General features: G+C 52.4%; 1 protein-coding gene across 2 annotated transcripts; it reads right to left on the bottom strand.

Moving 5' to 3' along the window:
* Positions 1-520: 520 nt before the first annotated feature.
* CSF1 (colony stimulating factor 1) lies at positions 521-20,025 on the bottom strand. 2 transcript variants are annotated; one of them, XM_034767555.1, is made up of 9 exons: positions 19,832-20,025; positions 16,152-16,280; positions 11,448-11,510; positions 10,529-10,708; positions 9,123-9,300; positions 6,264-6,397; positions 5,426-5,481; positions 5,060-5,115; positions 521-3,740 (listed from the first exon to the last, which is right to left on the bottom strand). In XM_034767555.1, exons 1-8 carry the CDS (start codon positions 19,925-19,927, stop codon positions 5,061-5,063), a joined length of 891 nt encoding a protein of 296 aa, XP_034623446.1. In that variant the 5' UTR covers positions 19,928-20,025; the 3' UTR covers positions 521-3,740; position 5,060. The 2 variants fall into 2 exon arrangements, with proteins under 2 accessions (XP_034623446.1, XP_034623445.1); XM_034767554.1 differs by having other exon boundaries at positions 6,264-7,429.
* Positions 20,026-23,986: the final 3,961 nt, after the last annotated feature.

Genomic DNA, 23,986 nt, shown 5'->3' on the forward strand with positions numbered 1-23,986 from the left:
TTTCCGCTGTTATTCCAATGATTTAGATTGTGTTAGTATTTAGGAGCCTCAGGTATGGAGCTACCCCACTGCACTAGTTCTGTGTTTCTGCAGCGCCTTGCCTTTGGGAGCTGGAGGTAAGTAAGTCTAGTCATCATGGGGATCCAAAGCCACCCCCATTGCTGAAGACCCCTTAGAGGATGGTTTTCTCCATCATCCCCTCCAGCTCCCTGCCCCACAGAGCTGGCCATTGACGCAAACCTAAGTCGCTCGGCTGACCTGGTAACAACATGAGCTGAATGCTTCACTCCTGAGCCCGACATGCGGCTTCCCTTCATAGAATCTCAGGGTTGGAAGGGACCTCAGGAGGTCATCTAGTCCAACCCCCTGCTCAAAGCAGGACCAAACCCAACTAAATCAAAGGCTGAGAGCAGGGTGAGCGCTTAACAATGACCAGCAAGCACAAGTCCACTACCCAAGAGTTACAAAGTGCCACACGTCCGTGTTTATTATTATTGTTAAATACATACGGTGTTTTCTATTTGTTTTTTTTAAATAGACATTATTTATTAAATGACTTTGTATAAAATAATTCACAATTTCGAAGTATAAAAATACGAGAAACAAACAACACAGTTGGAATCAAAACAATAACTCCCTTTGTTGGGAGCTATTCTCCCATCTGCTAATATATGTGGAATAACATGACATGGCAGGTGCATAGCTCTAGTAGACAGAATCAGACCCTGGATTGTTAGCCCCACATCCTCAGCTGGCATAAATCAGTGGAGATCCACTGCTTGCCATAGAGATACATTGGCTGACGCCAAACCAAGATCTGGCCAGTTGACGAGCAGGTGGACTTTACAGGCATGATTCTGATCCTATTTACAATCAGTCTGACTCCACTGAACTCAGTGGAATTACTCCTGGTTTACACAGGGGTACGTGAGATCCGAAGCAGACTCTCTGTGCCCTTGACACCTGAGCTGTGTGTATATCTCACCACACTCACACACCACACTGGAAGTGGAATGTGCCTTTGGACTTAATAAATATACTTAAAGAAAAATATTAATAATTTAAAAATATTGGTTTTAAATAGGTTTTCTCCCACCGTTTAAAAAAATAACACATTTATTGCTGAAAGCAGAGACGTCCCCATCTTCAGAGTTGGGGGCCAATCAGCAGAGTTCCATAGTTAGACTGATTTACACCTGCTCAGCATTTGGCCCTAGAATCAGATCAGATGCTGAGTGTCAGCAAAGTTTGATGTCATGGCCAGATCCTCAGCTGGCGTAAACTGCTGAAGGCAATGGGAACTCTGCCGAATTACTCCAGCTGGGGATCGGGCCCAATGTGGGCTCTTCTGCCATATGATGCAGAGCAGGCTCGTAGCAGGAGAAAGACAATGGTGCATTTGGGGGGTGGGGGGAAGGAGGTCAGATGGAGTGAGGGGAGGGCGCAGATCATCTGGAAAAGTAACGCCTTCTCCCCAGCGGTGGAGGGTCCTGGAGGGGAGAGCGAAGATCAGAGAGAGGCTGGAGGCAAATATGAGGTCTGAGTGGTCAAACAGGGTTAATATCTGAATGGGACGGGCCACCAGTGCAGGGGATGGAAAAGGTGGGTGGCACAGCCCCCTCCCGGGGAGTGGAGGTGACCTAGGCCGTCTGGAACCCTCTGAAGACTGGGTTGCCAAGATTAAGAAGGGGGCATGTCAACAGCGCAACGGGAGCTCCGGTGGCCCACTGGATCAAGTCGAGCAGTTGGGAGTTGTGGGACATACATTAGGTCCAGACGCTGACTCGCTGTGTGATCTGTTCTCAGCTCAGTATGGGCCTGAACCTCTGAGCCTCAGCGGCACAATGGGGACAGCACGGAAGGCTGGCAAAGCTCCCTGGCATTTTAACAGCTGAGCCAGGAGGTGACTAAAGACAGGGATGAGCCTAACTGCGATCAGCTTGAAATTGGCCCGTGTCCCACTTCCTGACCGGAGCTATATAGATGGTTCGCACCAGCTAGCACAGGGCTGTCACTTCCAGGGGGCATCATGATCTCCACACAATGTAATTCGCAAAGTGAGTTCCATCCCACATGACCTTACTGAGATATACACACAGGATCAAAGGCCCGTTGGTCTGTTGCACCCATGTTATTGGATAAAAAGTCCTCGACAGAACAAGACCTATTCAGTCTCTTAAAGCACAGTCATAAACATCCAGTCCGGAACACAAGACCAGCTTGCATTACAACATCTCCCACCGGCCGTGACCCACCGCCTGCAGTTCCCACCGCCGGTCACGCCCGCTCTCTCCAATAAAATACTTTACAGGAGAGGGAAATTTCTCCAATACATTAATGCATAAAAGCAGTTCTCCCAACCTGAGGCCGGCTCAGGGTCATCAGCAACATCACGACAAGCAGAATGCCTGGACAGGGAATGGGGGAGGAGGACGGAATGATAGACAGAAGGCACAAGAAGGATGGACAGCCAGCTGAGAGTAGGGGAAGGGAGCGGTGGAGACTAACCCAAACACCAGCCAGCCCCTATTGATCTGGGGGAAGCAGGAGAGTTAAAATTCACCGTGTAGAGGTTTCCTTTCCCTTCAGGAGCTGGGACCTGTGACCCCAATTTGTAGCCCTATTACCCATTCTGCAGCATGTCCTGGGTATGGGAGGGAGCAGGGTCCCCTAGAAGTCAGGGTGCCCCTTCCTCTCTTTGCAGGGCCTTGACCCCCTCACTGGAGTGCAGGGGGATGGAGGGGCAGACTGGAGAGAGGACAGGGACATACTTTGCAGGGGTGGGAACCCCAGAGGTCAGAGACTGATCCCAGAGTCCAATATGCTGAGCCAACAGGCGTCTGGCGAAGGGCGTGGGGGGAGGAGGGGCCAGACAGCCAGACACAGCAGCCTCGTGGCATGGAGGGGACTGGCATTGGCTCATGCATGTAGTTAAAAACGACTCCTGAAAGGGGCCATCTGATGATCACACAAGGGGGTATCATTCCAAAGCCCACCATGCCGGGGCAGACAGAGTGAGTGGCTGGGGGGGAGGGAGGGAGAGAGAGGCAAAGTCGGCTCATGGCCAGGTGGCGGCCTATCCGAAAAGCAGCTGATCCCTCTGCCATGTCACGAGATGGAAGAAGCGGGAAGAAAGAGACCCCAGCCTGTAGTCCCCAGCCCTCCTGCATCCAACTCCGACCCAGAGCACGCAGGGAGCAACGACAACCTGGCTGGCTCAGCAGAGTCCTCTCATTCCTGCCCAGGCATGCCCCTTCTCGCCGAGCCCTCCACGGCAGTCACAGCCAGCCCCTGAAGGAGCCAGTGTCAGGCCATCTGAACTCGCTGCAGAGTCCACCTAACCCTTTCCAGGCTGGAGAGGATCAGACAATGTGATTCCCAGGACTGTTTATCTCCTTTCATCAGAGCCAAACTTTGTCCATCCTGGTGGCAGTGGGTGATCCTGCAGGCTGCTCTGGCTTGCCAGTAGCTAGAGAGCAAGGGGTGGGATTGGCCGGGGCATGGGGCACCGCGGAACCCGGGCTCCAGTGCCAAGAATAAACAGCATCCATTTCCAGATCTTTCAGTCTCTCCCGACCTTGCAGAGAGGAAGAGAGAGCGAGAGCAAGGGATGGTCGTCGGCACTTGGGACCACGGAGGAGGGGTCCAGCTGCTGCAGATTCTCCTCCAGATGGGGCTGAGATCCCACACAAAAGGGAGGGTTCGAAGCCGCTGCTCCTCCTGGGACAGGAAAGGCCCAGCTGGAAAGGAAAGGAGAGCGAAATCAGCGCGGTGACATGGGCTGCTCCAGGGAGACATGGAAGGGTGGCTGATGTGGGGCTGAGATTCTCCTGAGCGCAGGAAGCAGCTGCATGCCCAGCCAGGCTTAAGTGTTTACCCAGGAGGGAGCGGTCGGGCTCACTGATATTCAGTGTTTATGCCAGAGGCTCCCAGCTTCCTCAAGTTGCAGGAGTGGAGCCTTTTGACAGGTGGGGTTGTTTACCTGCTCACAGACACTTCAGGCTGGGTTGCACTAAACTGAAACTAGAATAGCTAAAAGTAGACAGCTGGGTAGGAAGAAACCAGCCTGCAGAACAAGGTGCTCAGGGGATCAGCATCTATCCGAGGGTTACGGGCTGTTAGGTTTGTCTAAGAGGGAATGTCAAGTGCAGTTGGCTCTGCAAAACCAGCATGGCATGGCCCTGGGTTTAGAGTCAGTCACGCCAAACCAAACCTGCCCAGTAGACAAGGAAAAAGGTGATTCCCCTCCCCTGGGATCTGAGAGTCCCGCTGGGCTCTTCCCTCCTTGCAAATCACCGGTCAGAAAGGTTTTACAGGCCAAATTAGGTGACCCTTGTGCAGCCCCATTCCCAGCAGTGGGTTTGCAGAGGGGTCACAGAATGTCATTGGCACTTAATAACCAGTTCTGCCAATACACAGCAAGGAACAGACTCCAGAGTCCAGACCCTTCTCCCATAGCTGGGCTGGCTTTGCAGGGCAAATGGGAACAGACTCCTGACCCTTCTCCCCTACCCGGGCTGGCCCTGCCAGGGCAAATGGGAACAGACTCCAGACCATTCTCCCATAGCCTGAATGGCCCTGCAGGGCTACCAGGAGCGACCCGAGCAGGAACTCAGCACTGACTCAGATGCCCCCAGGAGCACATTTGTAGAGTAGGGAGAGGACAATTTCAGAGCCACTTTTCAGAGCAAAACTGCCCTTTACAGCTGAACACATCCCTGGCTGGCAGAAGCCTGATCCACCACTGCCAGCCCCGATCCAGATTAATGGTGTTCCACCCAGTTATGCCAGTGCTGAATGTGGGTCCTAGATGGGAACCAGACAGTGACAATTAAATTCCCCGTTGCCAAGGGCCTTGCAAAACAACTAGGAAACCTGGAAGCAATTTCTAGGTGCTTAAGCTGCCAAGCAATAAGCTGGCAGCCTTGTGCTCAGCGCCTGGCTGAATATTAACCCCAGGGTCTGCATAAGCCATTCCAAACTCCCCGCTGTGCCGGGCTGCAGGAGAGGGGCCTGATTTAAAGGGGGGTTGTCATCTGGATAAAGTGGAGCGCCTTACCTCATAGCTCGCCCTGCACCCGCAGCTCCAGAGGCTCCTCCACTCCATTCAGCGGTCTGCAAAGAGAAGCAATATCCAGGGGTTCAAACCAATGCCAGGGGCTGAATGTGGGAAGAAGGTTCAGCTGGTGATGCCCGTCCGTGCCGCACAGGGAGATGCCTGGTGCCCCTCACTGCCAGGCAGCAACTCATTGGCCATGCAGGGGCTGGGTCTGCAGCAGGCTCTTGGGCCAAGCGCTCCAAGGTGGGAGCCCAGAGGGATAGGACACTGCATGCCAGAGAAGAGGCCGCAAAGGCCACTGAGACCCAGAGAAGGAGAAACCTCAGTTTTGCAGCCCTAGGTTGTAGCCTCTCCACAGTCTCTTACCTTCCCTCCGGCTCTTCTAGGACATTCCCTCTGTGCTGCAGCTGTCTCTCCTGGGTCTGTGTGGGGGAAATAGAAGGATCAGCCTTGGACTGGTTGGGAGCCTAGGTAGGGGTCTGTGCTGCCAGCAGGGAACTCCCTCCATGAGGGGGGAAGCTCCTGGGCCCTTTCTATCCCCTTCTCCCTGCAGTGGGCAGTGCCCCAAGATGCCAGAGCCCTGGGGGGTAGAGTCCCCAGTGTTAGCCAGAGCCTTGGGGGGAGGTGTGAACAGACAGGCTCTCCCGTGGGAGGAGGCAGCCAGGGTGGGCAGCTGGGACTGGAGTCTCTTCCCCACCCCCGACATCCCCGCCTGGGCCCATCCCTCACTGCAGTCATAGCCCCAAACACACTCCCATGGAGCAGGGGGATGGGACGTTCCCAGTTACGAGAACTGCACTCCCCACACCCTACCCTTCCACCTGAGCCCCTCCAGTACTTTGCAGTCCCTGATGAGTGTGCCCTGCAAGGTATTTTACAGCGGGGGAAACTGAGGCATGGCTATTTTTTTGGGGGGCGGGGGGAGAGTGACTTGTCCAAGGCCACCTCACAGAGCTGGGAGCAGAACCCAGGCCTCCTGACTCCCAGCCTCCTGCTCTAACCACTCGAGATGCTGTCTCAGCGCTTGGGTGGGGCGGGGTTTTCCCCAGGTGCCCACACCTACTTGGTTGACAGGATGGGGCTGGGGGATGATGTGTCTTTAACCCACTAGCCAGCACTGCCTGCAAGACACCCCCTGCCCGACCCGGGAGCTGCTGGGACTAGCCAATGTGCCCCAGTGGGGCTGGCTTGGTGAGGCGCTTACCCTGGATTTATGCTTGTAGAAGAGGAGGCCTCCGACGGCCAGCAGGATTGCCACGATCGTCAGGATTGCCACCAGCACATAGGACATGACCTCCCGCTGGGTTTCCTTGGGCTGTGCCTCCTTCCTGCGCCGGTCTGTGTTCGGAGGAAGGATGTTAAGGTCAGGGATAGGCCCTGCCAGGCTGTCGTCGGGGTCTCTGAACCTGGGCAGCCCCCCTGTTCTCTTTCCTCGGAGCTCCGTGGTGCGCTGCATGTCTGGGGCTTTGCCCTGCCCTGCTGAGTGCTGAGGACTCTCCCCAGGGGGTGTCTCTGGGGCAGGGGGGCTGTCAGTGGTAGCAGCCATCCTGGAGAACCGGTGCTGCACTACAGAGATGGGCTCCCCGGAGCCCAGAGAGGGGATCGGCCACAGCTCACTGGGCAAGGGGGTCACCAATTGGCCACCAGGGTCTGCTCCCGAGGCCTCCACTGCCTCGGATGTCAGGGCTGGGCTGGACAGGGCATCGGCACTGCTGGGATCCATCAGGTGGGTGCTCGGCTCTGCTGCTGAGAATGCCCAGGTGGCTTGGGTGACGTCTTCTCCTGCCTGTGGTTGGGTCTGCTTCGCGCTGGGGGATGGGTCAGGTGAACCAGGCGTGTGGAGGAACTTTCTGACCCCAGTCGGCCATGCTTGGATTTGCTCAGTCTCTGTCCCGGTGGGATGGATCTCTTCCCTCTGTAGCATCTCTCCACCAGAGGCCGGGAGGGTGGGAGGGGAGGTGAAGATGTCCTCAGTGCTACGGGGCTCCTGGCTGGGAGGTTTAGTTAGGTCCAGGAGCGGTTCGGTGCTGATGGACCCACTACCAGGTCCCTGTGATGCTGATGCTAGCTCCAGTTCTGCTGGTGGTGAGGACACACTGGCAGAAATGCCAGCCCAGACAATAGCAACCAGACCTCTGTGCGTGCTCCTTGATACCCTGGGCTTAACGCTGCTGTCTAACTTGACTGGGGTCTGCGTGGCACCAGGCCGGCTGCGTGCCAGGCGGGTGCTGGCAGCTGCCTCCTTGCTGCCCAGGTGGGGTACAGTGGAAGGGAAGGGCTTGGTGGCCAAGGCTGGGCGGGGAGAGGCTGGGGGTCCCTCACGAGGGGAGCTTGGGGATGGACAGTTGCAGTCACGATCAGTCACCACACCTGAAAGAACCAGAGAGAGAGAGAAAGGCCATAGAGTAACCAGCCTCCAGGAAGAGCAGGGAACAGCCTTTAGGCTTTTCCCCTTCCCCCGCCTTGCCCCAGGATCCAGCCTTAGCTTGGGTGGGCTGGTGCCAGAGCCACTGAAACAAGGCCAAAGCGAAACAGAGAAAGTTCAGAATGAGGACAGTGGCGGGCAGAGCAAAGAGAGGGTGTGAGCTGCCCAGAGAGGCTGTGAGATGCAGACCCGCAAGCATCACACAGAGAGCAGCCCAGGAGCTGGGGAGTGGAAGCGATTAGCGAGAAGGAAGGGGTCCAGAAGGCGCGCAGACAGCAGGACTGGGGACAGAGGGAGAGGTGGTGGTGGAGGGCCAGTGCATGGAGATCGGGGCTGGGATTGTTAGTGTGCCCGAGCAAGGCAGTGTCCACATGGCTGCAGGCCCTTGTCCAAAGGCAGCGGAGGGTCTGAGGCTCGTGTCATCACCAGCAGCAGCTGCACAAGCAACAGGATCCGCGGGAGGGGAGTGTTAGTTTCACCATGTCCCCTCGTCTCAGTCACAAGACACAGGACAGATCCTACTTGTGGGGAGGACAGATGGGAGCTTCTTCTTGATGTGCATGCAAACATATCACATGCAACATGGACCCAGACACAGGCAGCCCGCAGGGACAGACAATAGCACGGCATCTTCCACTCTGCCTTTACAAAGAGCCCCCCTGATCGGAGCCAGGTAGCCGGAGAACAGGATGATTTTCTCCACTGTACAGGTGGGGAAACTGAGGCACAGGGCGGGAACGCGACTTGGCCAGTGTGTCGGTGGCAGAAAGCAGCCAGGAGCCCTGCCTCCTAGAGCTGTGCCCGAGCCACAAGTCCGTCCTTACTCCCAGACGAGCCGCTGCAGATAAACGACTAGGCCCCAAACCTGCAGCCCAGCCTGAGTCAGGTTTGAGGTTTGCTTCGAGCCTTTTTCACGTTACTAATTTCTGCTCCTGCCTCTGAACTTCCTGGTTTCGGCTAGAGGCAGAAATACCGCAAACGCGGTTGCTGTATTTGCAGTACTACAGCCAAATCCACAGCCCCAGAGAGCCATCCAGCCCTCTTCTCAGAGCAAAGAGTGAGACCAACACTTCCAAAACAACTTCCCAATTTGGGAGCCTCTCTCTGACCCAGGGGCGCTGGAACAATTTGTACAGTGGGGGTGCTGAGAGCCATTGAACCAAACTGTCAACCCTGGATATAATGGACACCACTTCAAGCCAGGGGGTGCGGCAGCCCCCCTAGTTCCAGCACCTATGCTCTGACCCGTTTGGAGCTTTCTCCCTCATTAGCAGTCACACAAATGCAAACCTGCCCAGTACACACACACAAATACATGCATGCACAGAGAAATGCAGATATACACACACACACAGGAAAGCATAGTCATAAAGACACGCACATGGGTGCAATCCAGTGCAGACGCAGGTGAGCACACCAACATATACACACCCCCTCGTGACGCCACAAACAATATGCACACCCATTCACAGGGACAAACGCTCGCACACACAAGCATGCTCCTGTGTAAAAGCTGCAGTCTCGGAATGGTATAAATCTCCACAACGATCAGGCATGTGAATCACTGCCCCGGCTGGCGTTAGATGATGCAGCTCAAGAGGAGGGGGCCCAGGGAAACCAGCTGTCCTAGTTTCTCACCTAGAGATGGCGATTCCTTTTTCAGGGCGTCAGAGCACTTCTGGTAGGTTTTGCTGCAATCGCGTTTGAAATCCACATTTTTGTCTAAGAGGTCCATAACTTGTTGAAAGAAATCCTTCACCTTCTGTAGCATTTTCTCGGGAGGCATGGAGAACTCCTTGGAGCAGGCCTGGGAGAGCTAAGCAGAGAGCAGGACTCAGGAGCCAGGAGGCAACCCAGAGAGCAGAAACTGGGTCAAACTCCCCCTCGTCCTATGATTGCCAAACCTCTAGGAGCCCCAGGTACCGCAATAGGTTTGACTCTCCCCTCGCAGCTCTATGGCAATCAGTGAAACTACTCGGTGTAAACACGGTCTGAGGGTAAGATCAGGACCACTGGGTCTGATCCCATTCTCATTGAAATCAATGGGAGTCTTCCCATGTCCCCCCAGTGAGATCAGGATCGGGCCTACTCAGTGTGATCCTACTCCCATTGAAGTCAGTGGGAGATTTGTCACTTCCACCAGTGAGACCTGGATCAGGCCCATTTACACCCAAGCTGGGATTCCAGGTGCTCTTGGCAGGAGCAAATGCAGGTAGAAAAGCATTAGGGAGAAGACTGAGCTTGGATGGTGATACCGTTGGTGCCTGGGCCCTTTGAGTGACTCTGGCCTAGAGCAGTCCACAGGGGAGCTCCCAGCCAAAGTCACTGTCCCCTGCTGGGAGTAGAGTCTGATACACCTGAGGGCTGAAGAGCAAAGTCCCGTAATTCCTTGTGTTTGCGCATGCTGAGAATTAGCCTGCGCCCCGGGTCACCCAAAGCAAGTCTTCCATTGCTCCCGCTCCATGCTGTTCAGGATTCCCCCCACCCACCAGTGTAGCTCTGGGAGTCTCTCAAGAACTCCTGAGGCTCTTGGACTCTTACACTGCTATTTTCACAGGGGAGGCTCTTGCCAGGGAGGCTGGGAATATTCCCAGCTTTGTGCTTCCTGCTCTGCTCTTTCATCTGCCAGGCCGGGACCCTCTGACCCCAGCTCCAGCTTTAATTAGCCCAGGGTGTGGTTAATGATCATTCCCAGCCAACAGCAACCACCAATCACATATTGGGACACAGCGCAGAACTTCTTCATAGAATCATAGAAGATTAGGGTTGGAAGAGACCTCAGGAGGTCATCTAGTCCAATCCCCTGCTCAAAGCAGGACCAACCCCAACTAAATCATCCACAGGGACCACCCTCCAGAGTCCATGTGGTCACCCTCAGAGTGCTCTGGGAGTTAGTCTCTTCCCAGTAGGGACGTCCACCCAGCTTCCTAGTGCAGCAGGGACCAGCCTGCACCAAACCGTTCCATTCCCCTGAGGGCTGCGAGCCCGCCTCTCGTCCCTTTGCCCATTAGCCTAGGGATCTGCAGCTGGCTCTCAGAACGTACCTCGCGCTCGTGTTCATCCTGGTCGTCAATGCACGAAACTTCATTCTCGTCGATTTTCTTGTACATGTTTTGCACGTCTTTTGTCTTGTTAAAATTATCTGAGTTCGTCTTGAATTTCATTTTGTCAAGGATGTCCTCCAGCCGAGGGAAAGCCGCTTTGACAAAGCAGATAGGGTCACCCTGCGACGCAAAAACCGACAGGTTATTGGCCGCAATACAGAACTGCTGCACTGCCCACTGCACTTTACAACCTGGGGTACATGTATCCAGAGAGACTGTTCAGCCCCTGGCCCAGAAAGACCCCTTCCCCCCAGCCCCTGCCATGTTCAAAGATAGCTCTAAGATGATGCAACATTCTGAGCACTCTGAAAATCTGGCCCTTCGTATGTAAGCTATGCTGGCTTTCCTCCCTCCCCACCAGCCCAAATTCAGAGGTGATGTGTAAGGGACGTCAGTTACACCCCCACTTGCTGAAGTGTATCTCAGGGAGCCTAAAGCAGTATCATTTCCATGCTGAAAGGTATAGATTACCCCAGAAATATTCTTATTTGTATTACAATGGTATCTTCAGGGGCCCAGCAGGGGATCGGAGCCCTATCATGCTAAGTACTGAACATACAAATAGTAAGAGACTCAAAGAGCTTCCTTCCTTAAGGAAGAATTACCAACCGCCATTTTGCAGAAGGGAAACTGAGGCACAGAGCAATTAAATGAGTTTCCCAAAATCACACAAGGAGTCTGTGGCCACAATGGAAATCAAGCCCCGCTCTTTGAAGGCTACAGGCCCCTCCTTTCTCTCCAGGCTGCTGAGACTCCCCTCTGGATTTAGCTCCTCCCATCCCCGGGGCTAATGCACAGACTGACATCCTGAGGAATTGCTTGGCTCAGGCTAGCAGGTGGTCAGACAAAGCCCACTCACCAATTCCTGCTCATCAATGAACTCAAAGGAGACGTGGCAGGACATCAGCATCTGGGAGTCAATCTGCAAATGAGAAGCACAATGTCACGCTGCAGCCCTTTAACAGGAATCCAGCCAAACTGCCGCTCCCCTCTAAGCAGGCACCCGATAATCGCACCAGCCCCTAGGGCCTGCAGAGAGGAGAATCAGCAGAGCAGGAGGAACCCAGCTGCTCTGGATAGGATCAGTGCAGGGCACCATGCAAGGAAGCCCCACAGGAAGGGACTCCTTGCACTATGTACAGGGCTCCCTAGCATTACAGGTTCACTTCCGGGGACCAGAGATTCATCTCAGCATCTGTCATTCTAACACATACTAAATACATTCTTCCACGCAATCTATCATTTTTCCATCCAGGTTTTAAAACCAGATCCCTGCCTCTGTTCTGCAGACATGCTTGTGATTACAGTCTCTCGTCACAAAGGAATTTGCCCTACTGTCCTGGCCAAAATGTTCTCCTCTGTGTCACTCAGCTGCGACTCATCTCCCCATACACAGCTGCATTTTAGAGGTGGATGCAGGATTTTTTGTAACATGCTTTGGACCCTTGTTGCTGGAAGGTACAATATAACTGAGATGTTGTTATTCCAGGCAATTCACTGGAAGTCCAGAGGGTAAACAGATATAATGAAGGAACAGGCAGTTCTGTGGAGAGGCGTAGCCCTGATGAGGCTATTAGCATTCCCAATCCTCGGCCAAACAAACAAGAGGCAATCGTCCTTCTTCATCGGGGTCCTTCTTCATCGGGGGCCAGGATCTGCCTTGTCAGAGGAAAGCAAAAGGCCATAAAAACCAACCCCGCTGCCCCTGGCTCTTCACACGCTGACTCAGCGCTTTGCAGAATAACTTTGCAGGGGAGCTGAGTGCAACAGCAACTGCATCTGAAAAGGCCCTGACCGGCAGAGGTTTTCAATTTCAGGACGAAAAGCTCTCCTCCGGGGAGTACGGGAACGACTCCGAGTCTGCGTTCCAGGCTAGGAAGAAACAGGGCTGCCAGGAGAGCATGTATTATTGGGAACAATTGTTTCATTATCCACTGGGCCTGTAGTGAGGTGGTTGCTAGCAAACATTTATTAGATACAGAGTAGAGCTGACTGAGGCGGCCCAGGGAGGGGGTCTGCGGCTGTGATCGCTGCAGCAGGCCGGAGAACACAGGAGGGAAATCCTTTGATCAGCCCTGCTATCTTCGAGTTGACTTCACACTCCCGGCTCGGACCTTTGTGCCCAAAGCAATGAGGACATGGCAGCCATCCAACCGAGGGAACTTTCGACTTTGGACTCTGTCAGAGCTGGGACAGCAGCAACAACTGGATTAGTGGCCGAATGCTCGCCTGGGGGCACAACATCTGGATTCACAGCCTGGCTTCCTGGCACAGTATCTAAGTGCTTAAAGGGGTAGTGCTGCATAGGGATCATTAGCGCAGTATTTACACGGCGGAGGCCTGATTGCCCGGTCACTCACCCCTGTGTCAATCTGGAGTCACTCCACGGGGTCTGATTCTCCTCTCACTCCCCCTGGTGTGACTCAGGACTAACCTCATGAAGTGATGACAGTGTAAATGAGATCTAAACGGGGCCCTGGCTAATTAATAAGGACACAGAATCATAGAACTGGAAGGGATCTCGAGAGGTCATCTAGTCCAGTCCCCTGCACTCATGGCAGGTCTAAGTATCATCTAGCCCATTCCTGACAGGTGTTTGTCCAACCTGCTCTTAAAAATTTCCAATCACAGAGATTCCACAACCTCCCTAGGCAATTTATTCCAGTGCTTAACTACCCTGACAGTTAGAAAGTTTTTCCTAAATTCCAACCTAAACCTCCCTTGCTGTAATTTAAGCCCATTGCGTCTTGTCCTATCCTCAGGGATTAAGAAGAACAATTTTTTCCCCTCCTCCTTGTAACGACCTTTTATGTACTTGAAAAATGTTCTCATGGCCCCTCTCAGTCTTCTCTTTGCCAGACTAAACAACCCCAATTTTTTCGATCTTCCCTCACAGCTCATGTTTTCTAGACCTTTCATCATTTTTGTCGCTCTTCTCTGGACTTTCTCCAATTTGTCCACATCTTTCCTGAAATGTGGCGCCCAGAACTGGACACAATACTCCAGTTGAGGCCTAATCAGCGTGGAGTAGAGCGGAAAAATTACTTCTTGTGTCTTGCTTACAACACTCCTGCAAATACATCCCAGAATGATGTTTGCTTTTTTTGCAACAGTGTTATACTGTTGACTTATATTTAGCTTATGATCCACTATGACCCCCAGATCCCTTTCTGTAGTACTCCTCCCTAGGCAGTCATTTCCCATTTTGTATGTGTGCAACTGATTGTTCCTTCCTAAGTGGAGTACTTTGCATTTGTCCTTATTGAATTTCATCCTATTTACTTCAGACCATTTCTCCAGTTTGTCCAAATCATTTTGAATTTTAATTCTATCCTCCAAAGCACTTGCAACCCATCCCAGTTTGGTATCGTCCGCAAACTTTATAAGTGTATTCTCTATGCCATTATCTAAATCATTGATGAAGATATTGACCAGAACCTGACCCAGAACTGATCCCTGCAGAGCCCCACTCGATATGCCATTCCAGCATGACTGTAAACTGCTGATAACTACTCTCTGGGAATGTTTTTCCAACCAGTTATGCTACCACTTTATAGTAGCTCCAGCTAGGTTGCATTTCCCTAGTTTGTGTATGAGAAGGTCATGCAAGACAGTATCAAAAGCTTTACTAAAGTCGAGATATACCATGTCTATTACTTTCCCCCTAACCACAAGGCTTGTTAAAGAAAGCTATCAGGTTGGTTTGACATGATTTGTTCTTGACAAAGCCATGCTAACTGTTATTTATCACCTTATTATCTTCTAGATGTTTGCAAACTGATTACTTAATTATTTGCTCCATTTTCTTTCTGGGTACAGAAGTTAAGCTGACTGGTCTGTAATTCCCCAGGTTGTCCTTATTTCCCTTTTTATAGATGGGCACTAGATTTGCCCTTTTCCAGTCTTCTGGAATCTCTCCCATCTTCCATGACTTTTGAAAGATAATTACTAATGGCTCAGATATCTCCTCAGTCAGCTCCTTGAGTATTCTCGGAAGCATTTCATCAGGCCCTGATGACTTGAAGACATCTAATTTGTCTAAAGAAAGAACAGGAATACTTGTGGCATCTTAGAGACTAACAAATTTATTTCAGCATAAGCTTTCGTGGGCTGAAATAAATTTGTTAGTCTCTAAGACTAAATTTGTTAGTTTCTAAGGTGCCACAAGTACTCCTGTTCTTTTTGCGGATACAGACTAACACGGCTGCTACTTTGAAACCTGTAATTTGTCTAAATAATTTTTAACTTAATTTAAGGACATCCACTTCAGCAGCCAGGGAGAATCAGGAGGGGGAGCTGGAGACATTGCAGGAATTTCCTTTGATTTCTGACTCCGAATCAGCTGGATCTGCTCACAAATCATTTGTGATCCGAGGAGAAAAAAACGTGCCTGCTGAACCCTGACTTGCCCCGTGTGCCCTCTTTGTACTTGGCCTTCTGCTGCTGATGCCCTGGCAGCATCCACCAGTATTCAGCCCTGTTAGCCTGTGCAGCAGCTGTGCAAGAAACAAGGCTGGGGAATTCCTCCCAGTGCTGGAAGACCAGTAAGGTTCCTGGGTCAGTCCCCTTGTAACTAATCCTGCGGGGGACTGCCAGATTCCCAAGGTTAACCCTTTGGCAGCTGCAGATCTCAAGTGCTCCATCCTCCTCCTAAATGCTCACGAGGTTCACAATCCGAACTGAGACAGGGTTCATTCCAAGGAAGGGCTAGAAACTGCCTTCCCCATAAGTTTTCCTCTCCCTTCCGATGCAGAAGAGAGGAATGTGGGGCTGGGGCTACAGGAGATCCCAGACCTAAAGGACCAGCCTGCAATCAGCACAGCTTGGAATGCACCTACGCACAACCCATAACCCTGCAAACTGTGTCAGTAGGGTTTTGTGTGGGTAGAAAGGCATTCCTACTCCACTCCAACGTCTTATCTATCCTCCAGCTGATGACAGATGGGTAGATATCTTTCTCTTTCCTTACTTCTGCGATCTCTCCCACATTCGCCATCCCTTTCTCTTCCATCCTCACTCCTTCCCTGCCAGTGACTGCGGGCTCACATCCCCATCCCAGTGATCCAGCCCATCCTCTATGCTGGAGCCAATGCTCATTAACAGCAAATCCCAATGTATGCCGGTGAGCAGCGAGGCCATCCAGGGGATGTCTCTGCTTCCCACAGCTATCACCACTGCCCACCTCCCCCTTGTTTTGATAGGTCTCTCCCCGGGATTTTTTGCTCCATGTGGGAGCCTTGCTTCTGGATGGCCTATCATCGATCTCATTCATGTGGGGCACAAAGACTGATCTCACCTGGGGCAGGGGCTGGTCGGACCTGCAGCCCCAGCTAATCTGGCCTTCTAGAGTCCATGGCATGACTACCTGTCTCCCCTGGCTCAGGCATCAAACTCAGCAAGTACTGTTCTCACCTGGCAGAGGCATTGGTCTCGTCGAGTGTGGACCTGGAGGACACCACGCACTCACCTCGCAGGGACCCCTGGCTAGCACCAGGCCCCAGCCTCACCCCATAATGTTCCAGATCCCATCCCACCAGCCACGCTGGCTGGGCATGATACTCACCAGATCCTGCAGATTATCCAGGTGCTTTTTGGTGATGATATTCTCACAGTAGCCTTTCTGCTCAGTTTTGTGGATGCTGCAGGCGGCGAGGAGGAAGAAAGTCAGCAGGGTGCAGGAGACCGGGCATGTCTGAGGAAGGGAGAAATTGTCAGGAACACTTGCCATCAGAGAATCCATGTCCCTGGGCTCCCTATTGCCCCTATGGCTAGCAGGCTCCAGGGCAGTATCCCAGTGCTGTTTCCTGTGGCTATCCCCTTGCCTTCGAAAGCTTATGCTGAAATAAATTTGTTAGTCTCTACGGTGCCACAAGTACTCCTGTTCTTTTTGTGGATACAGACTAACACGGCTGCTACTCTGAAGCCTTTGCTGTGGATCTCTTTGTGCCAGTCAGTGGACATAGAAGGATGCTGCCAGTCCCCATGGAGAGCCCTATGGATTCCCGATCTATGGCATGACCCGAAGAACTGCCCGGTTTGTCTGTCTCTCTGCCATACAAATCCTTCTCTCCCTCTGGCGTTAGCACCATTAGCAATGCAGAGATGGCTAAGAGACATGGGCGCTGTGGGCATGGCATGGTAGGCGGGCATCGTGTGGCACTCCACTGGAAGGGTACAAGCTGCACTGATCTGCCTGAGTTGCTGTGCCAGGAGCTTGGGCCACAAATCCTTTTTAGTGGGCACCCAAGTGTTCGGTCTGTGAACACTTCTCCACTCTCTCCCCCTCCAGGTCTGCTATTATTAAAGGAACAGGTCAGCTGAGCAGCCCCTGCTGGGAATTCCCCAGCCCTGCTCTCCCGGGGCCAGCTGAGCTGCTCTCTTAGAGCCAGGCTGCTGACAGACGCAAGTGTGTACAACCCGTCCGTGCAGAGCAGGAAACCGCGACTGCTGCCACCTGTGCCTCCACCAGTCACTATCTCATCCTGTCTCCACACCCCATCATTTCCCACTCCCTCCATTGCTCTTTGTATCCTCAGGCTCCTTTTCTCACCCCCCTCTCATGCTCCACCTCCCAATGATGGCACCCCTTCTTCCTCCTCGCTTCCTCCCTCCTCCAACCCTCTTCTGCACCCCCCTTCCTCCATCTCTCTCTTTCCCACCACCCCTCCAGCCCTCACTCATCCCTGCAGTCTCTCCCTTCCTTTTCTCCTCTCCTGAGAAGAATCTTAATTCACTGACCTCCTCAAATCCATCCATCTCAGAGCCAGCTGCAAATGTGTCCTCCCTTTCCAGGACCCCTCACTGCCCTTCTGCCCCAGCCTTGAGCTTCTCTTTGCACCTCTTTTTACATTGCCCCATCACTGAGTCATGTCTCTCCGTGTAAGCGGAGGCTAGGCGTTAGCTCCATGAACTCTTTTACACACAATGCAGTTAGCCTGTGGAACTCATTGCCACAATGTAGCAGAGAGGCCAGAATCTTAGCAGGTTTCCAAAAGGGATTGGACATTTATGTGGATAACGAGAACACCCAGAGTCACAAAGGCAAATGCTAAAGAAATAACCAAGAGGCTGAGAAGGGCTATAAACCTGCCTGCTTCATGGCACAACCACCCTCAAACTGACTGGGGTCAGGAGGAAACATTCCCAGGGGAAGGTTAACCCAGGAATGGAGGGTTCCTTGCACCTTCCTCTGAAGCAGCTGGTGCGTATCACAGTTGGACACAGGATGCCAGGCTAGAGGGCCGTTCTTGTGTTCCTATGGCATTAGCTGTAACCTCCCGCCCTGGAACTCCAATGTTTTCAGGGAGCTGGATCCATGGACCCTTCCATTAACTCCAGTGGGCTTAGGAACAGGCCCAGAAGGGTACAGCAATGCCTCCTCCGAGCAGGGCATGGGACCTCCTGCACTGTGATCCACATGCTGTCAGGAGTGATCCTGGCCATGCTCCTGAAGGACATGGCAGAGGATTCCCCAACTAGGGCACTCCAACCTCCAAGAGCTGTAGGGAAAACACAGGGCAACCCCGGTGTGTCTCCCTTGAAACCAATGGGATATAAACGGATGGGTAAATGAGATAAGTGGAAAATAGCCATCTAATCTATGTACTATATAATAATGAGAGAGAGAGAGATGTGGTGTATGGGGATAGATAGATGTGGTTTATGGGGATAGATAGAGAGATAGATCATAGTATAATGATTGATCTAAGATCTAGGTAAACAGATGAGAATACTAAGATATTTTGTCTAGCTAACTATCCTCCTAGAAAGAACAGGAGTACTTGTGGCACCTTAGAGACTCAGGTGCCACAAGTACTCCTGTTCTTTTTGCGGATACAGACTAACACGGCTGCTACTCTGAAACCTATCCTCCTAGACTTTAGTATACCGATTAATCAATCTAGCTAGCTAACTAGCTAGATCAATATACTAAGATCTAGGAGGATGGATTGGTAGCTAGCTAGCTAAATATATTAAGATCTAGGAAGAGAGTTAGCTAGCTAGCTAGATCAATTGATCGATCAGTATCCTATCTTGCTAACTGTCCTACTAGATCTTAATATACTCATCTAGCTAGCTAACTACATCCATCCTCCTAGATTTTAATATGCCGGTCTAGCTAGCTAGATTGATCAGAATACAAAGACCTAACAGAACAGATAAATAGATAGATAGACATTTAGTATACTGTTCTAGTTAGCTACCTATCAATCCTTCTAGATCTTAGTATTCTGATCTAGCTAGCTAGCTAGATCATTTGATGAATCAGTATCCTAGGACAGTGTCCTAGGACAGTTAGTTAGCTAGATAGACTTGGCCTTTAGTGCTGTGTTCCAACAGGCTGAGGGGATCCCAGTGAAGCAGCCCACTCAAAGGGGTCAAACACAGTCCTCTGGGATGAGTTCTCTCCAAACCATCCCCAAGGTCCTTGTCAGGCCCAGGCCGTGACAAGCTTCCCAGACAGGTGACAAGGAGTGCTGCACAGTCTTCCCAGCCCTGTGCATGCCCCTGCGTGCACCCGCTCCCTCTCCCTGGTATGAAGAGCTCTGTCTTGGCTTAGTCCCCGTTGCAGCTTACAAAACAAGGCACAAAGGAAAGTTTGCCCCAACCTCGCTTCAAGCCCCCGCCCTGCCAGCACACAGTGCAACAAGGAGAGCGCATGCAGGAAAGGACCTGTTGTCTCCATCCAAAGGCAAAACCCAGCAGAGCGAAGGAGCAAGAAAAGGGCAAAAAGAAGGAGTGTCAGGCAAGGCAGAAAGAGCTGCTCTGAGTTTGCTCCTGCAGGATTGTACTCAGCCAGCCAGGACCATCCTTACAAAACCAAAACGGGACCAAATAACCCAGGCCAGCAAATAACCAGAATCGCTCATAACAGCAGCACACGGTGAGGCGGGCGTCACAAAGGGACTTAGGCACTTCAATACCTGGCGGGCTGGAGCGAGGCGCCTAACGCCCTTGGTGCATCCCAGACTTTTTGCAGGCTGCGTAGCTGCGCCGGGGCTGTCCGCAAAGCGCGGCCGAATGACAGGAGGCGCCGCGGGAGCGCAGCCGGGCCGGCGGAGGGGCGCGCAGAGAGCGCGGCGGGCCAGCCCCAGGGCCAGGGGGGAAGAAGAAGCAGCGAAGGCAGAGCAGGGAGCGCAGAAAAGCAACACGTGCAGCCGCCAGCTGCAGCCCGGATCGCCCAGCGCAGACGGCTCGCTGCGGAGCCCGGCAGCGGGTCCCTTGCGCGCACAGCGCCCCTACCTTGGGGCCGAGCCGGGGTATGGGGACCGCCGCCCGCGGGGTTTCCACCTCCTTGGCGCGGGGCTCGGGGAGCGCGGCGCTGGACGGTGCAGTCATCGCCGCTGCCCCGGGGAGCTGGGAGGAAGTTGCACTTCGTGCAGCGCGGAGAGGAGGAGGTGGCTGTCTCCTGCCTCCGTTCTCCTGGGCTCGGCCCTTATACTGCCTCTCCAGAGCATGTGGTTTATGGGAAATCACCTTGGACGCCAGCCAGCTTTGGCAGCGAGCTCCCAGGCTTGGGCTTTTGTTTCCGCTCGTAGGGGGCGAAATGTGAATGGAAGGGCGAACTGCGGCCAGCCTTTACCATGCAGCAAGCATCAGACCCCCTCCCCCACTTCCCATACACCCTGGGGGGAGGGGAGGGGGTTTCCCCGCCTGGTAGGAATTCCCTGCCCCTCCCCAAGTGGTGTCTGAAAGTTCCAAGCCTCAGAAAGGGGCTGGGAGCCTGCAGGCTCCTTTTCCTTATTTAGTGCAGGCGAGGAGCGGGGTCTAAAGCTAGCTGAGCCATGCTGCTATCCTGGAGTGAAATGTGCCCCCAGCAGGGCCGGCCTTAGGGGATGGGCCCCCGCCCAGGGGCCACCGGTGTAGACAAGGCCAGCTCTAACGTTTTTGCCGCCCCAAGCAAAAAAAAAGCACGCTGCCCCACTGTAACACCCCTCTCCCCGAGTGCCGCGCCCCCGAAACACCTCCCCGAGCGCAGCGCCGCCGAAACACCCCCCTCCCCTCCAAGCACTATGCCACGCCACCGAAACAAAAACAACCCACCCCCCAGCGCCGCCCGGCTGAAACAAAAGCAACAACAAAAAACCTCAAGTGCCGCCCCGCCAAACCAAAAAAAAACCAACCCTGTGTGCCCCACCACCACCCCAAGATTGGCCGCCCCTTACAAGGTGCCGCCCCAAGCACATGCTTGGTTGGCTGGTGCCTGGAGCCAGCCCTGGGTGTAGAGTCAGAAACTGCTCCCGGCTGGCAGGGGAGCGCTGCATGGGGGGGCTCCCCCAGATTTCTCCCTGCTTCCTCCTGGCAGAGGGACATGGGGCGGGGGTGATGCACAGATAGTGCTCGCGCCCTCCCCCCCTCAATGCTCCTGTGTCCCGATAGTGGACTGTGATGGGGGGAGCGAGGAGCGACACCAAGCGCTCTGGGCATCCAGGTCACTTTCCCCACCTGGGCTGTGCTGGGAGGCATCAGGAGCTGCTGCTCTCCTGCCCTCCCCTTACACAGCCCAGGTGGGGAAAATGACCTGGATGCAAGGAGAGTTAAGCTGGTGTTGCTCCCAGCTCCCCCCTCACAGCCCCTAGGGGGGCACGGAGTAACAGTGGGAGTGGGGGAGGAGCAGCAAGGCCAGCTGCTCTGTGCATCCAGGTCAGTTTCCCCACATGGGCACAGGAAGGGGGGTGCAGGGGTTAGGGGCAAAGTGTAGCTGTAGTTTGTACCAGCAAAAGAAGGCTTTGGTTCCTATAGCTTGCACCACTTTCCCAAATGAAATAAGCTATCCCGTAGAACTTCAGAGTTACCAGCATCTGCGGAGTGGAGGTTGTTCATGACTGAAATGTTCACAACTCTGAACAAAACGTTCTGGCGGTTCCTTCAAAAGTTCACAACTGAACATTGATGTAATACAGCTTTGAAACGTCATCGTGCAAATGCAAAATGCTGCTTTCCCTTGATTTTTTTAATAGTTTACATTTAACACAGAACTGTACTATATTCCCCCCCGCCCCCCTTTTTATCTCTGCTGCTGCCTCATTCCCGGTTCCCAATGAGGTGTGTGGTTGACTGGTCAGTTCGTAACTCTGGTGTTTGTAACTCTAAGGTTCTACTGTACTGGGGAAAGCCCTTTTATGCTGTTACAGCGGTGTCTAGACTAGGGCTATGGTCTATATAAAAATGCCATCAAAACATCACACCGCTGGCCAACATTAATCTGCCAGCCAAAGTTTTAAGTCTAGGCCTGGTTTTCGGGTGCATCAACACACTGCAAATAAAAGAAAAGGGCGGTTAGAGAACCTCTGTGCTCAGGTCAACTGATTCGGGCTACAGGGCTAAAAAACACCTTGTAGATGTTCCCACATAGACTGCAGCCTGGGCTTTGAGACCCAGGGCCGGCTCCAGGCACCAGCCGACCAAGCACGTGCTTGGGGCGGCACCCTGTAAGGGTCGGCCAATCTTCGGGTGGCGGGGCGGCGCTGGTTTTTTTTTTTTTTTTGGTTCGGTGGGGCGGTGCTTAGGGGTTTTTTTTGTTTTTTGTTTCAGCTGGCCAGGCAGCACTTGGGGGTTGTTTGTTTTGGCAGCGCGGCGCTGGGGGGGTTGTTACGGCAGAGTGGTGCTTTTTTTTTTTTTTTTGCTTGGAATGGCAAAAAAGTTAGAGCCGGCCCTGTTGAGATCTCTCACCTCTTGCTGGGTTTCAGAGCTTGGGCTCCAGCCTGAGCAGGGACATCTACATTGCTATCGTTAGCCCCGTAGCGTGAGCCCTGAGACAGTTGACCTTGGCTCTGAGACTCACTGCTGGGGTTTGGATTTTTTTTGTACCCTTAGTCAGCACAGGTCAGTTTCAGTCCAAAAATACTGCATCATATATGTATATGATATATGTATAGGTATATGTCTATGAGTTTGCATGTGTCTGTATGTGAGAGACGTGTGCATATATGTGTGTGTGTGTGTACATGTGTGTGCAATGTGCATGTGAATGATCATGTCTGTGTGGTGGGGGTGGGAGTGTGAGAGCATGAGTCCGGATTGGAATGTGCATAGGATATGTGTGAAATATGTTTATCAGTGAGCATGGATCTCTGACAACATGCACAGATATCACAGAAACCCGCTGTTACAGTCCTAGGGCAGAGAATTGCTCGAGTAGTAGAGGAACATTGTCACCTATCAGATCGAATCTGGTTTAACACAGGTGGTTTTTAAGAACAATAGAAACCATCTTTCTATTACTTTGTTCTTTAAAAAGCTTGTTGGAAAGAGCTGTTTGTAAGGAAGGAAACGTCTTCACTGACTTGCAACTCAGAGTAGTGAATACCACAAAATGGAAGGGACCAAAAGAAAAAATGAAACTGACTTTATTGACTCTCACTGCCTGAGGCAGGAGACATTAACTGCATTGTCCAAAATTTCCCATAAACCACATGCTCTGAGGATACTGTATTAGGCCAAAAACAGAGGCAGGAGTTAGCCTCAAACTGGATCTTGAAAATGACTGGAGACTTAAATAATTAAAGGTCTGATAAGTAGTTTAGGGAAATTAATGTGTCTGTTTATAATATTCCCTTGTCATACCGATAGTACATAAGAACAGCCATACTGGCTCAGACCAAAGATCCATCTAGCCCAGCATCCTGTCTTCTGACAGTGGCCAATGCCAGGTGCCCCAGAGGGAATGACCAGAACAGGTAATCATCAAGTGATCCATCCCATGTTGCCTATTCCCAACTTCTGGCAAATTTGTTCAATTGTGTGTATATCTGATCACGGGCATCTATGTATGTGGGTGTGCAAGCCAATGTGTTTGTGTATCTACCTGCAGGTATGTCTACGGGTGTGATATGCGTATATAGCTGTATATGTGCTGATGCCTGTCTATTAACGTCTATGTACACAAGGAAAATCTGTGTATCACCATATATCTGTGTACGTGCCAGGGCATCTGCATGTGCGTTGTTCATCTGTGTTCATTTGCATCTGTGTGCAATATGTTTGGGACTGTGCTTGTGTGTGTGTGTATTTTGTGTGCAAACATGGATAAGTCATGCAAAGGTGTGAGCGTCTCAGTGTGAAAATGTAGATGCCTGTGCTTCTATGTGTACAATGTATGTGGATCTGCGTTAGTGGGCATGCATCCACATACATATACATTATACATGCATGTCTTATTCCCATGTGTTGTTTTATTCCCAGGGCTAGAATTGGAAGGCAGAACTGTGTGAGTCTTGGGGTATATTTGGGTTGGTTCCATGTAGGGTGACCAGACAGCAAATGTGAAAAACTGGGACGGGGATGGGGGGTAATAGGAGCCTATATAAGAAAAAGACCCAAAAATCGGGACTGTCCCTATAAAATCAGGACATCTGGTCACCCTAATTCTATGACCCCTGACACTTGGCATGAGCA

The sequence above is a fragment of the Trachemys scripta genome, chromosome 4, assembly GCF_013100865.1.
Source record: "Trachemys scripta elegans isolate TJP31775 chromosome 4, CAS_Tse_1.0, whole genome shotgun sequence".
Taxonomy (NCBI): domain Eukaryota; kingdom Metazoa; phylum Chordata; order Testudines; family Emydidae; genus Trachemys; species Trachemys scripta.